Genomic DNA, 12,720 nt, shown 5'->3' with positions numbered 1-12,720 from the left:
ACCACCCAAATCCCCAGTATTACCACTCCCCATCCCCGTTCCAACCCTTCCCGTGCCTGTGTTGAGCTTATATAGCTGAGCCGGAGGTGGCTTGTGGGTGTCTCCCACATACCTAACTTTTGGCCATTTAATTTCTTGGTAAACTTGGCCCCAAGTTGTTGGGGTCTGGCTAAAGGCACAGCAGAAATTTGGAGTATCTGGAAGTCTAAAGTCACCATCAGGTTGCTGATGCACTCACCCCACAGGTACAGTTTGACCTGCTGACAGCACCATACCCCCCAGTAATGACTTTCTTGATATAACTGGAACTCAGGAAAGAATCTGCACTGGACATACAGGTTTGATCATGAAGGGCAAGGGGGGTTACTACAGGATAAGATTGTTGCACACCTGAGTATATACTTAGAATTAAAAAGATATGAAGACACTCATTTGAAGACATCTGTACTGCCAGGATTATGGCAGCATTTCACAGTAGCTAAGAGTTGGAAACAGCCTATGCCCCTATCAACAGCTAAATGGACAAAGATACGGTTTCCAATCACCACGTTAGTCACTGTGTTACTGGTTTACAATCCCTGGTTAACTGTAAAAAATGATGAAATCCCACCACTTATGACAGCACGATGAACCTTCAGGGTATTACATTAAGTGAGATAAGCCAGACAGCGAAAGAGAAATACTGTTTGATTTCACTCATATGTGGAATATAAAGAAACAAAGCAAATGAACAAACGAAAGCAAACAGATACAGGGAACAGATTGAGGGGTGCCAGAGGAAATGGGTGGGTGAAATGAATAAAGGGGGTCAATTCTATGCTGATAGATGGAAACCAGATTTTGGGTGGTGATCATGATGAAGCATACACAGATGTCAAATGATGACACTGCACATGATATTCCAGACTGTGAAGACTGTGTTGAAACATTGAATGCATAACACAACGTAACATTATATTGCTAATGTGACATATGCTATTATAGATTCTGCTGTGAACAGTACATGCTTCAGTACATAAACATTCCATTACACATTACATATATTTAGACATTCCATTAGACATTATGTTTCTCTCTCTCTTTATATATATTTATATATATATTTAAATATATATATATTTAAAGATATGTGGGAGAAAACTGCTCTTACTGTTCTTTTTGTGAGAGAGGCCTTACAAGTGGTGCTTGGGAGCCTGAGGGCCACTTTTAGCTATACTAGGCTAAGGGGCTGGCTGGTGGCTCAGTGCTGGCTGGTGGCTCCGTGCCCTGTGTTGCTGAAGACCATCAGGGCCTCCAGAACTAAACCTAACAGTGCTTGGGTGGCAAGGGCTCTCTAAGGTTGAACCTAGTGATGCTCTGGGGATCATGTGGTCCAGTGAATTGAACTGGGCTTGGCTGCATGCACCACAAGCACTGCACTATCTCCTGGGTCCAGAGAGGGCATTTCTGAACAGGAGAACCAGGTCAAGGTCAAGCCTTTTATCAATGACAGCAGAGATCGTGGCCTGCCATCCAGGTTGGGGAAAGTGTATAAGGTTGAGGTTAGGTTGGGCAGGGGTCCTGAAACATGATGCCTGAAACATGCCTGGAAGATAAAACAATGCTTTCCTTTGAATTCCTGATGTGGGGTGAGATGCTGTGTTAAAGGTAAATGTATGTATGAATAAATGGGTGTATGAGTGAATGAATGAATGAATGAGTGAATGAATGAATGAATGGGCATGATATCTACTCTAGGCTTCTAGTCTCCTGTCAGGAATATGATCTGAGTGGGACTGGAGTTATAGTAAGCAAGTAGGGTAGTAGGGTGCTGTGTTATCACTGGGTGATGCTCAGGGCCAGGAGTGAGTCCTGAGCATCACCACGGTGCCCACATAGTGTAACACTCTCACTGGTTTTCCTTTCCAAGACAAAAAACAAGGAGCAGTGAGATTTGCTGAGGGCCTGGGTATACCAAGCCCTGTGCCAGGGGGTACTCCCCGTGGCTTGGTGGGTCCTGACAGGGCTCACCAAGCAGTGCCAGGTTGTAGTTTCCATGGTGGAAGTGGGGACCTAGGGCACAGATCATCTAACCCGGTTGATGAGTTCCTTTAAGTTTTACCTGATGGAAAGGTAGACAGTGTGACAATGAAATGATTCAGGGTGGGGTGGAGATAGGGAGAGATGAAAGGGACACCCCAGCCAGGTAGCCTTCTCTTCTCTTTGACTCTTTACCCATGCTGGTGGATGGCAAGAAAGCTGCAGTTCTCCCCCACATGCCTGCGGATGGATAAACAGGACCAAGTCTTTATATACTGGGGAAAGTGGACACCAAGGTCCGAGACCAGGTCACCACACACTAGACCAAAGTCAGCGAAGAACAGGATGAGTGGTGTCATTGTAAAATGGCCTGGACGTTGGGGAGGGACCTAGATCTATCCATTCAAACTGCACAAGAAAACCCATATTCAGAAACCTCCAAAGAGTCAAATGCAAATCTCTCCCACATCACTCAAAGACAGGGAGTCAGGAATAAAGAGGAATAAAATCTTTCAGTACTTTAGGCAGATGGCAGAAGTGACCGAGGTTCCTGTGGCAGGTCTGAGATGGCTTAGAGGTCTGTCGGACTGTCCAGCTGGTGCTGTGTCCACTGCCCCATGCTGCTGGGCCTGCACGGACCCCTCCAGTTCTCCCTCACACCCCCCAAACTCGGTCTCTTTCTCAGTGCCTCTTTCTTCCCCCGGTCCAAGATTGAGTCATTAGCGAGCGTGGCACAGGGTTGCACTGTCTCAAAGACATAGTATATCACACCAGACAAGGTCATTAACAATACATTCTCACTTGGCAAAAGTCCTAAAAAAGAGGATAATATTAACTACAGTGAAATCCATCTCCATGACCACCCCAGAGACCAGCAAAAATCAATGGCCTAGTCAGGTTGGATCTTTAACGAAAGGTCAAAGACTCTCCTGGAAACCACAGGTGGATACTTTAAAGTGGTTAGTGAAGCGGGTGGGACACAGCAAGCAGTGGGGGCTGGGGGAGGGTGGGAGGGAAGAGAGAGCTGGGCTCTTATTTACCAACTTACCCAGGTTTGACAAGACAATAGTGTCTGTGATTTGGGCTTCTCCTAAGCATGTATTTGACAGCTCTGCGGGATATCCTCTTCCTGCTTCAACTGAGAAACAGTCATATTGTGTTTTTAGCAACTATCAAGCCCGTTTCGTGCCCTGCAGTTGAGACCAAGCCACTAAGTAATGCACAAATGCACTATTAAGAGTCACAATTATTTTCCTTTCCGAGATTTGAAAGCCTGCTAATGGGCAAGATGATGGCTTAGCGAAGAAACTTGGTAAAAAGTAGTTATAACTACCAGATCTCTCATTTTTGTACCCGATTTTCATTATGGAGGTGGCAATGTAATGAAGTAATCAGCTGAATAAATAGCATGTTTGTAAATTACATTGGATAAGATGTGTGGGGCTTATTAGGGCTGCAGAATGCCAAGCTGAGAGAAAAGCCAGCATTGAGTCGCATCTTGAATTCCTGGGACTAGCAGAGAAGCTAAGAAGGAACAGGCTGTCAGGGCCACAGTGTGAGGACACAGCCCAGTTTCTGTCCTGCCTGGGAATTTTCTGCAGAAACAAACCAGTCAGACAGTAATTTGCCCCTGATCCCCTCAGAGGGACTCCCTTCTGAAGCATTAAACAGACCCCTAGAAGTGTAGCAAATAAAATAGTACACACCAAGGACTCTGAACTCTGAAGCAGCAGTTGGATTTTGAAACCTTCATTCATTTAGTGTCTTTTATAATCTCTGTTCCTGGCACTTTTAGGCCATTTGACATTACGGGTGGTTACTGACTCAGAAGCTGGTTTAATAATGACCAGATTCCTTGCTGCTTCCAGTGTTCTAACTGGTTCTTTGGTCGCATTTTTGTTGTCTGCTCCTCCTACCGTTTGTGGTTCTAAATGAGGATTTGCTATAGGTCCTATTTCTTCTTTAAAAAAAAAAAAAGGAAATCAACTTTTTGTTTCTTGTAAACCCCTGTTATTTGGTTTTGTTTGTTTGTTTGTTTGTTTGTTTGTTTTTTCTTTTCTTTTGGAGGCTGGGGATATAACCCAGGGCCTCACACACGGGAGGCATGGACTCTACCTGGAAGTGACACCACAATGCTATTAAAAAAAAAAAAGCCCTCTGATATTTTGCAGTTCATATCAGCACTGTACAAATTTCTGGGGTTTCTGTTTCTCTCCCTTCCATCTCAAACTTCATCAAAAATTTGATGGATATCTTGCCAGTCTTTTTTTTTTTTTGTACATGTATGCATGACACATTGCATCCTGACACATGCCCCTACAACTGCCTTCTGGCTCTCACCCCTGGACTCCTGAGGCCTCTCCCGGCAGATTCCTAAAGAGTTTAGTCCCTTCCTTTTGTCTAGGTGTTGCCTCCGATGGAATATAGAGCATTTACTTTCTCCGTTTCCTTTTGGAAAGCAATTTATATTTATCCATTGCTCTGAAAACATTGCTGCAACCACCCCCCTCTACAAATCTCGGGAACGTGTCCCTCCAACATACGAACTGGCAAGGATGTGCCTTACCCTGAGGGCCGTGGGTCGCTGCTGCCAGTGTGAAGACTTACTCCACTGGGTCCCCCTCAGCTCCCACCATCTTTCTAGCTGGCGTCTCTGATCAAAATAAAGATGGATTCCTCAAGTCCAGGCGGGATTAGGTCAGCAGTAAATTGCAAGCCATCAGCTTATATGGATGGGGTGCGTCAATATATTTTGGCTTTCTGTAGAAATGCCCTGACACAACAACTTTCTTGTCACACACAATTTGTCAGGCAGCTGCACCCCCTTGGCAAATAGCATCCTTCCTCTTTGCTAGAAGGAGCAACTTCTGGGTGGCAGAAATCCAATTTCTCTTCCTTCTGCCATTTGCAGTTGGAGACATAGAATTTCAAGCAATGTCTCATGGCAACAAACAATGTGGCCCAGAGAGAGAGAGAGAGAGAGAGAGAGAGAGAGAGAGAGAGAGAGAGAGAGAGAGAGAGAGAGAGAGAGAGAAATGGCTGGGAGACGAGCGAGCTGGGAAAGAGGAAGACCCAGGGATATGTGAGGACTCTGCAACCAGCAACACTGAGATCTGAATCTGTTTTATTTCTGCCTAATAAGTGAGTAATCTTTACAAAGGCTATGCTGTCTCTCCAGACCTCAGTTTTTCTCAAACACTGGGCTCTATAGCTGTAAGAATGAGGGCTAATGAGCAAGGACCTGGTGCATAGAAGAAATACATAAGGGCAGTTCTTAGGGCTAAGGGATGCTTATTTATCTGGCCTGATTACAAGAGGCTCAACAATGAAAACCTTTCTTAGCAAATAAGATGGAGGCCCCCGTGAGTTTCCAAGGAAAGCACGGGCATGCTGGACTGGAGTGTTCGGTGGCCAAGAGCCATCTCCCCAGGCTGACCCATAGTAGTGACAGGTGATTGAAGGACCAGGGAACGGAGAAACAGGGCCCCAGGCTGGTCGGTCATCAGTTTATTTCTCTCTCCTCCCCAGCGTAGTCCAATTTGTCCCTTACAGCACAATCGAAGTCACAATTTTGCTCGCAGTCCCAGTCATCACAGTTCCCTCATCTTCGTCCTCATAGTTCTTATCATAGTCCTCTTAGGTCTCGTCCCCCCTGTCCCCTTATGGCATAGTTATATAGAAATCATGAAGGTTGGGGGTGCACATAGGTGGGGTTAAACATTGTCATAACAACAAACAGAGGTAAAGCCACTCCTTCAGATAAATTCTAGGGCATTAACTCAAGGACAAAATCTCATTTGAAGGTTCAGTAGTCCAGACTACTAGGAGATCCGCTCAAGGGTGGGATTCCATTTAGAGTGTATTGCTTTCTCCTTTCCTCAGCTAGTAATCCATTTAAACAATAATAGTAAACTTACTTCTTATAATGTTTCTAGTCATTTTGTATAAACACAGTAAGAGATATATTAAGCTTAAATGTTGGCTCTTCCTGGGGACGTCTCACTATATATTCCAGACCATAGTCTTTAGTCCTACCTAACCCCAACAGGGTCCTTATTCAGTTACTTCTTTTTTTGGGTCATGACAAAATTTGTTCCATGAACACGTGCTTTATTTGTTATACTTATGGCGTTTAGCTTGTCCCCTTTTGATGCCAGGGTAGCTTACAGCTTGCCCTGGGTCCATCTAGTCCCTTCGTTGGGACCCTTCTTCTTTGCTTTTTTTGGGGGATGACACCCGGCGATGCACAGGGTTTACTCCTGGCTCATGTACTCAGGAATTACTCCTGGTGCTGCTGGAGGGACCATATGGGATGCTGGGAATCGAACCCGGGTCAGCCATGTGCAATGCAAATGCCCTATCCGCTGTGCTATCAGTCCAGCCCTGGGACCCTTCTTTCAGGGGGTGTTAGGAAGTAAGGGCAACTGAGGTTTAAGTCAGGTAAATATGATGGGTGCCCAGAAGTAAATATTATTTGGAGTCAACTAATTCCCATATTACATGGGGGAGAGCCTAGCAAGCTCCCCGTGATGTATTCATATGCTAAATACAGTAACAATGATGGGTCTCATCCCCTGACCCTGAAGAGCCTCTACTGCAGCGCCATTGGGAAGGACGAGTAAAGAGAGGCTGCTAAAATCTCAGGGCTAGGATGAATGGAGACGTTACTGGGCCTGCTCAAGCAAATCGATGATCAACGGGATGACAGTGATACAGTGATAAAGTTACAGAGCATAGCATGAACTGTCTTCCTGTATCTATACAAAAGGGACATTGCTAAACCATGCACGTGACATAAAGGAAAGAGAAAAGCAATATAGGATTATTAGTGCTTGATGGAATTGGGTGTGCCTCGGGGCACTGTTGTGGGAGTAGCTCAATTAACCTAAGCTCCCTGTGGGAGGAGCAAGGACAACACAATGTTATCCAACAGGCCCCAATAGTTTCTGCTCTAACTTAAGACTGTTGGGCTTTACCAGTGGAATCTAAAGCACAGGCCAGGGCTTTCCCAGGGTCCCTGTGGAGAGAGGCCAGAGCAGAAACCCTGCTTCAGAGAAGCTGGACACATGGGGAATAGGAGACAGGAACAAATCTGTCTCCAGTATGGAGGATCCCCTTGCTCTTCCCCCAGGTTCAAAACCCCACTGGGAGACAGGGCAGGACGTCCCACAACTCAGCCTCTTGGAATGCCATGTGTACCCTGGAGTGAACTTCCTCATATATAAATATGAAATATGTTCATGTTTCTGCTTTGTTTAATACCCTTCTATGTTCCTTGCAGCCAAGAGCAGGAGTAGGGAGAGTTTTGTTAGCCCTGATGAGGAGCAGGCACCAGCGCCAGCCACATGCTTTAGAGACATTGATGGTCCCCTTTCCTGATCTCAAAGATGAGGTCCCAGCTCCTTGGCTGGCACTTGCTGTGCCACCATATGAGCCCGGCAGCCCCTCCATCACCTCTCCTCTTGCTGCCACCTTTTCCTGTGCCCTAGGCTGACCCAGAGTAAACTGGTACCACTCATGGAGATACTCAGGTGACCACATGGGATGCCAGGGATCAAACTCAGGTCAGCGTATGCTAGGCCAGTGCCATACCTGCTGTATAACTTTTCCAGTCCCAAAGTTTGTTTTTGTTTTTTGGATTAATTGGTAGTCATTTTTGGGCCACACCCAGAAGCGCTCAGTTCTTACTCTTGACTCTGCATTCATTCCTGGCTGGGCTCAGGGGACCATATGGGGTGCCAGAAATTGAACACACATTGTTCATATGCAAGGCAAGTACCTTACTTGCTGGCTCCTAAATCAAGATTTTTAACAACCATAACAGGTATTTTATATATATATATGTATATATACACACACATATAATATATATGTATATATATATAATATATGTATATATATGTATATGTATATATATATAATTGTATATATATATAATATATATACATATATATATAATAATACATATATATATTCTTTTTGGGTCACACCTGGCAATGCACAGGGGTTACTCCTAGCTCTGCACTCAGGAATTACCCCTGGCGGTGCTCAGGGGACCATATGGGATGCTGGGGATCGAACCCAGGTTGGCCGCGTGCAAGGCAAATGCCCTCCCCACTGTGCTATCGCTCCAGTCCAACAGGTATATATTGAGTGTCCAAAAGGGAGTTAGTTCTCATTGTCCTGGGGATTAAGTGCTCAGCAGTACTGGCCATGAAGTGGGGTGAAGAGTGGGCACTAGAGCCTCCGTATACTGAGAACTTGAGCTCAGAGAACATTGTGGACTCAGAGGGAATGACATCCTGCCTTCCTCCAGCCGGCGCAAAGGAGGCCTGCGGTGCCCAGGTCTGCAACTCTGCTAGGGATTCCTCAGGCACCAGAATCATTCCCAAATTGCCAAGACCCAGAACTTCTTTCCCTGGAGCCCAAATCTGAGCTTTCACTCTTCTATTTGTTTATAGGCTGTTTTAAATCCTGTTAATGAGATACCAAATATGCAAAAACCAAAACAAAAAAGAAACAACAAAACTAAACAGCATTTAGCTGTTATTCCAAATAACATCTGAAATGTGTGTGTGTGAGAGAGAGAGAGCTAGAGAGAGAAATGGAGACAGAGAGAGACAGAGAGATAGAAAGAGTGGTGTGCATGTGTGTGAGAGAGACAGAAAGAGTATGTGTACACATGAGAGGGAGACAGAGAGAGACAGAGAGACAGAGAGACAAAGGAAGAGCACCTGAGAACTCAAAGAATTTGGGTTGATGAGCAGATAGAAGAGGTCACCCCCATATATTAAAGTAATATGAATTGGCTTTTCCCCCATTCTTAACGAATCTTCCTTTGCATAAATAATCATACCGAGGCTTTGTTCAGAACACAGAACAAGGACCCTATTCTTTCCTGCATGACAAAACACACTTAAACATGTCAGTTTGTTGCAGGAACTTTTGCGGAAGTCAGCTGCTTGGATCCACAAGCTTTCGAAGACAGTCGTTGATATTATTTTATCAGATGCAGGGGAGCTGCTTGGAGCAATTAGCCTTGTTCAAGAGGCGCACAGGAAGGAGGTGCGCCATGCTTTTCTCCCGTGTGCCTCGTCTTGAGCAGGGAATCATGCGTAACTGCCACTTACCTGCAGCCGGGCACCCTGAGCCACCCCAGAGCAGCACCGAGAAGAATCAGCTCTGCCACTTGCATCCTCCAAGCCCTCATCCTGCAGGTCCTCATGTTCTCTATGTGACCGGAGGTCTGGCCGAGACGCTTAGACCCATGAAAAGTCAGCACAGGGCATATTCCGGTCAGGTCAGCTCCTGACCCTGTAAACAGCCCTGCAGAGTAAACAGAAGGACGAGAGTGGCCGGTGGCTGTGGATACCACGGGCTTTGCGCGGACAGGAAGTGCAGCTTCGTTGGTGGAACTCTGCAGCCACTTGCTTTTCACTCATTCACAACAGCATGTGGGGGAAGCTGCTGAGACTAACCTGTGAGGAAGTCCCCAAGGCTTGCAAACTCCAGATCCTGAAGGTTCAAGTCCTTGCTCTGCCCCCTCTGACTTTTGTGACCTTCAGCAAGTTTTACAACCTTAAGTAAGGGACTTTACCTCTGTGCCTCTGTTTCCCTCTTTTGCAAAGCAGGGACGATTCGATAGGCCAATGCAAACAGAGCACTTAGAACCGGCCCATCCTGAGTACCGAGACTGTCACTGTCACTGTCCTCCCATTGCTCATCGATTTGCTCAAGCGGGCACCAGTAACATCTCCATTGTGAGACTTATTGTTACTGTTTTTGGCATATTGAATACGCCACGGGTAGCTTGCCAGGCTCTGCCGTGTGGGCGCGATACTCTTGGTAGCTTACCAGGCTCTCCGAGAGGGGAGAAGGAATCGAACACGGGTCGGCCGCGTGAAAGGCGAACGCCCTACCGCTGTGCTATCGCCCCAGCCCAGTACAGAGACATGTGAGCTATTCTGTCAGTTATGGCAAATGCTCAGTATGGAGTGTGACAGGACAGGCTTCGCCTTCCTGTGAGCCTCTTCCTAGCTGTGTGATTCTGAGTAGGTCCGCAGGAGACTGTAGAACTTGAGAGCCTGTCGACTTGAGATCAAATTCTCTCTATACTTCACCAGCTGTGTGACTCAAGGCCGATGACTAACCCCTCTGAACTCATCCTCATTAATAAAACATGAATGGTAAGTACTCACCTCCCAGGAATGTTGTGAAGATGGAATAAATCTGAGAGTTGAAAACCTCTTCCACTGGGTCTGGCACATCCTCTGTGCTTTCACTTAGGAACTGCTGTTTTTACTGAGTCCAGTTCTGTTCCCTCATAAAATTCGGAGGACAATGGCTACCTGTCACTCAGGGTTAGCTCACATAAAATACTCAATGTGAAGCTGTCCCACCTGTCTGCATTATAAAAAGTGTCTCTGGGGACCACAGTAAGAGTAGAGTGGGCAAGGTGTTTGCCTTGCATGGGGTCGACCCAGGTTCAATCCCCAGCATATGGTTCCCTGAGCACTGCCAGGAGTAATTCCTGGGTGCAAAACCAAGAATAACCCCTGAGCAACGCTGGGTGTGACCCAGAAAGCAAAAAATAAAATAAAATAATAAACAATGCCACTGTACATGACCAGTGATCCAAACTCGTTCTATTGCCATCCTTTAAAGTCACAAAACTTCCTTGTCATCAGGAGGAGAGGGACAGCGGTGCTGGTGTGCTGGGGACTGGTCCTGGGAAGATGAACACTGGACTCCAATAAGTCCTGGGAACCTTAAAATGCTACACGTGAGTGGAGCACCTGCCAGATCAGTAAGCTCTTGTCCCTGACCCTACACCTCTGCCACCTCAGGGGTCAGAGGCTCCCCACTGTCTGTGCTCTGGGGTGGAATCAGCAAATCAGGCACCTTCAGGTCGGATGTGCTTTATCTGAGCCTAACAGGCATCTCCCATTCTCCTCTTTACTCGGACTCGCATACCAGCTGCCCTGGCATCCCTGCGTGCCTTACTATCAACGAGGGTTCAAGAAAAATGTCCCACTTAATGCTTTCTCCCAGTGCCACCCCATGATCAGATGGTCATCTCCCTACCTCTGTGACTCTCTGATCACTGTGAGCAGATGTAAGAGGAGAGTCTTCATAGTATTCGTTTCAGCAAGGCCATGGGTATCTGCCTTCTTATTCAGCCTGGTAGTGGGACTGGATTGAATTCTGTTAAAGGGGCCATACACTTTTCAAAAGCTGGTTTTTGGGTTTATTTATTTATTTATTTTTTTGAAATCTGTCTATTGGAGCTACTGGGACACAGATACCTACTTGAGGAGGTTGTTTGTGGTTGGAAGATGTAACTCATGAAGATTCATCCATTTCCTGGTTTCCCTGATAGTCTGGCTGCTCCTCCTCCTGCAGCTCGGCTGTTTATTCCCCAGATAAACCAAAGTCAGGAAGGGAGAGAAACCAGAGCCGTCAACCTTATGCCCAGATCCGAGGAACCAGCCCTGCAGTCTCTCTCTCAGGGCTGCATAGGATGCCAATCTCATTAGCCAGCCCCCAGGCACCAGCTCCCTGCTGTCCCCAAGGACACAGCCACCTGAACTTTGACACGATTGATTGTGGTAGTTAATCATTCGCAAACAAGCAGAAAATTGGGTTTCAAGAAAGATTTTTATCTTCACTCACATTTGCCTGCATCTAAGAGAGGCCACCTCCTTGCACAAGAAAAAAAAAATTAAAAAGAGGCTGCCTTCCTCCCCCTCATGCTGAGGGTTCCCTTGGGGAAGCTGCCAGTTGTAGAGAGGGTGGTTTCATGAATGAAGCATGTACTCTCAACCCTCTTGGTTTCTCGTCGCACTCTGTCCTGTCCCTCTGCCCAGATATCCATGCTGCTCGGATGCACTGGGCTCAGTGTATGCATTTCATATAGGTGTCACTTTCTCTAGGAAGCCCTCCCCATGGACTCTGCTGGGCTTTTGTTTCTCGGCTCCCAACTATCTCCCTCACACCCCCCGCCAACCTACACTCCCCCTCACCCTCCCCCCCCCCACTGCATGCCCTCTGGTGGTTCTAGGAGCACTCACCTGGGATCTAATATGGGGAGAGGATATTAGCCTCAAGCTTCGCAATATACTACACTTATTTCACGGACAGTTCGAAGTAATAAAGAGGTTTTTTTCTGTCCATCATCTTGCATGATCTTGACAATAAGCCAAGAAAGTAATCACCATCTTCCCTGCCTTGGAGAGGGGGCTCACAGCTGCACAGCATCAAATCTAGCATCAGATACATTCTCCCCCCACCCCCTATTCTGACTCACAAGTTTTTTTTTTGGGTTTTTTTTTTGTGTGTGTGTGATTCTAAGGCTTTATCCTTCTCATAGGAAGTTTTTAGCACAACTGTCACACCACCTCATCCTCTGGTATTTATGCTCTTCCAAAGGGTTGTATCTTTTCTCTCTGACTAGGAGAGACTAGAGATATTTTAATAATAATCGTGTCTCTGGACCTTTAAACTGGATGGAGGAGTGGGTAGTTCTGGGTCTATGGGTTCATTGTTTTGTTCTTGCTTGGTTTTGGGGCCACATCCAGCAATGTTCATGGGTACTTCTGACTCTTCTTTCAGAAATTACTCCTGGGAGGCTCTGAGGAACATACAGGATACCGAGGATTGAACCCAGATCAGCTTCGTGCAAGGCAAATGCTCTACCTGCTG

The 12,720-nt window shown here is 46.3% G+C and overlaps 1 protein-coding gene across 1 annotated transcript in view; it reads right to left on the bottom strand.

Moving 5' to 3' along the window:
* Nucleotides 1–9,273, bottom strand: part of C8B (complement C8 beta chain) — a 51,394-nt gene extending 42,121 nt beyond the window's left edge. Inside the window, exon 1 of the mRNA XM_055140077.1 lies at nucleotides 9,150–9,273. Coding sequence (XP_054996052.1) covers nucleotides 9,150–9,244 — 95 coding nt within the window. The 5' untranslated portion in view covers nucleotides 9,245–9,273. The remainder of the gene's footprint in view (nucleotides 1–9,149) is intronic.
* Between the last annotated feature and the right edge of the window lie 3,447 nt (nucleotides 9,274–12,720).

This window comes from Sorex araneus, chromosome 5 (assembly GCF_027595985.1).
Source record: "Sorex araneus isolate mSorAra2 chromosome 5, mSorAra2.pri, whole genome shotgun sequence".
NCBI classification, from domain to species: domain Eukaryota; kingdom Metazoa; phylum Chordata; class Mammalia; order Eulipotyphla; family Soricidae; genus Sorex; species Sorex araneus.
Note: the sequence above shows the minus strand (reverse complement) of the source record. Positions and strands in the feature narration are given on the sequence as shown.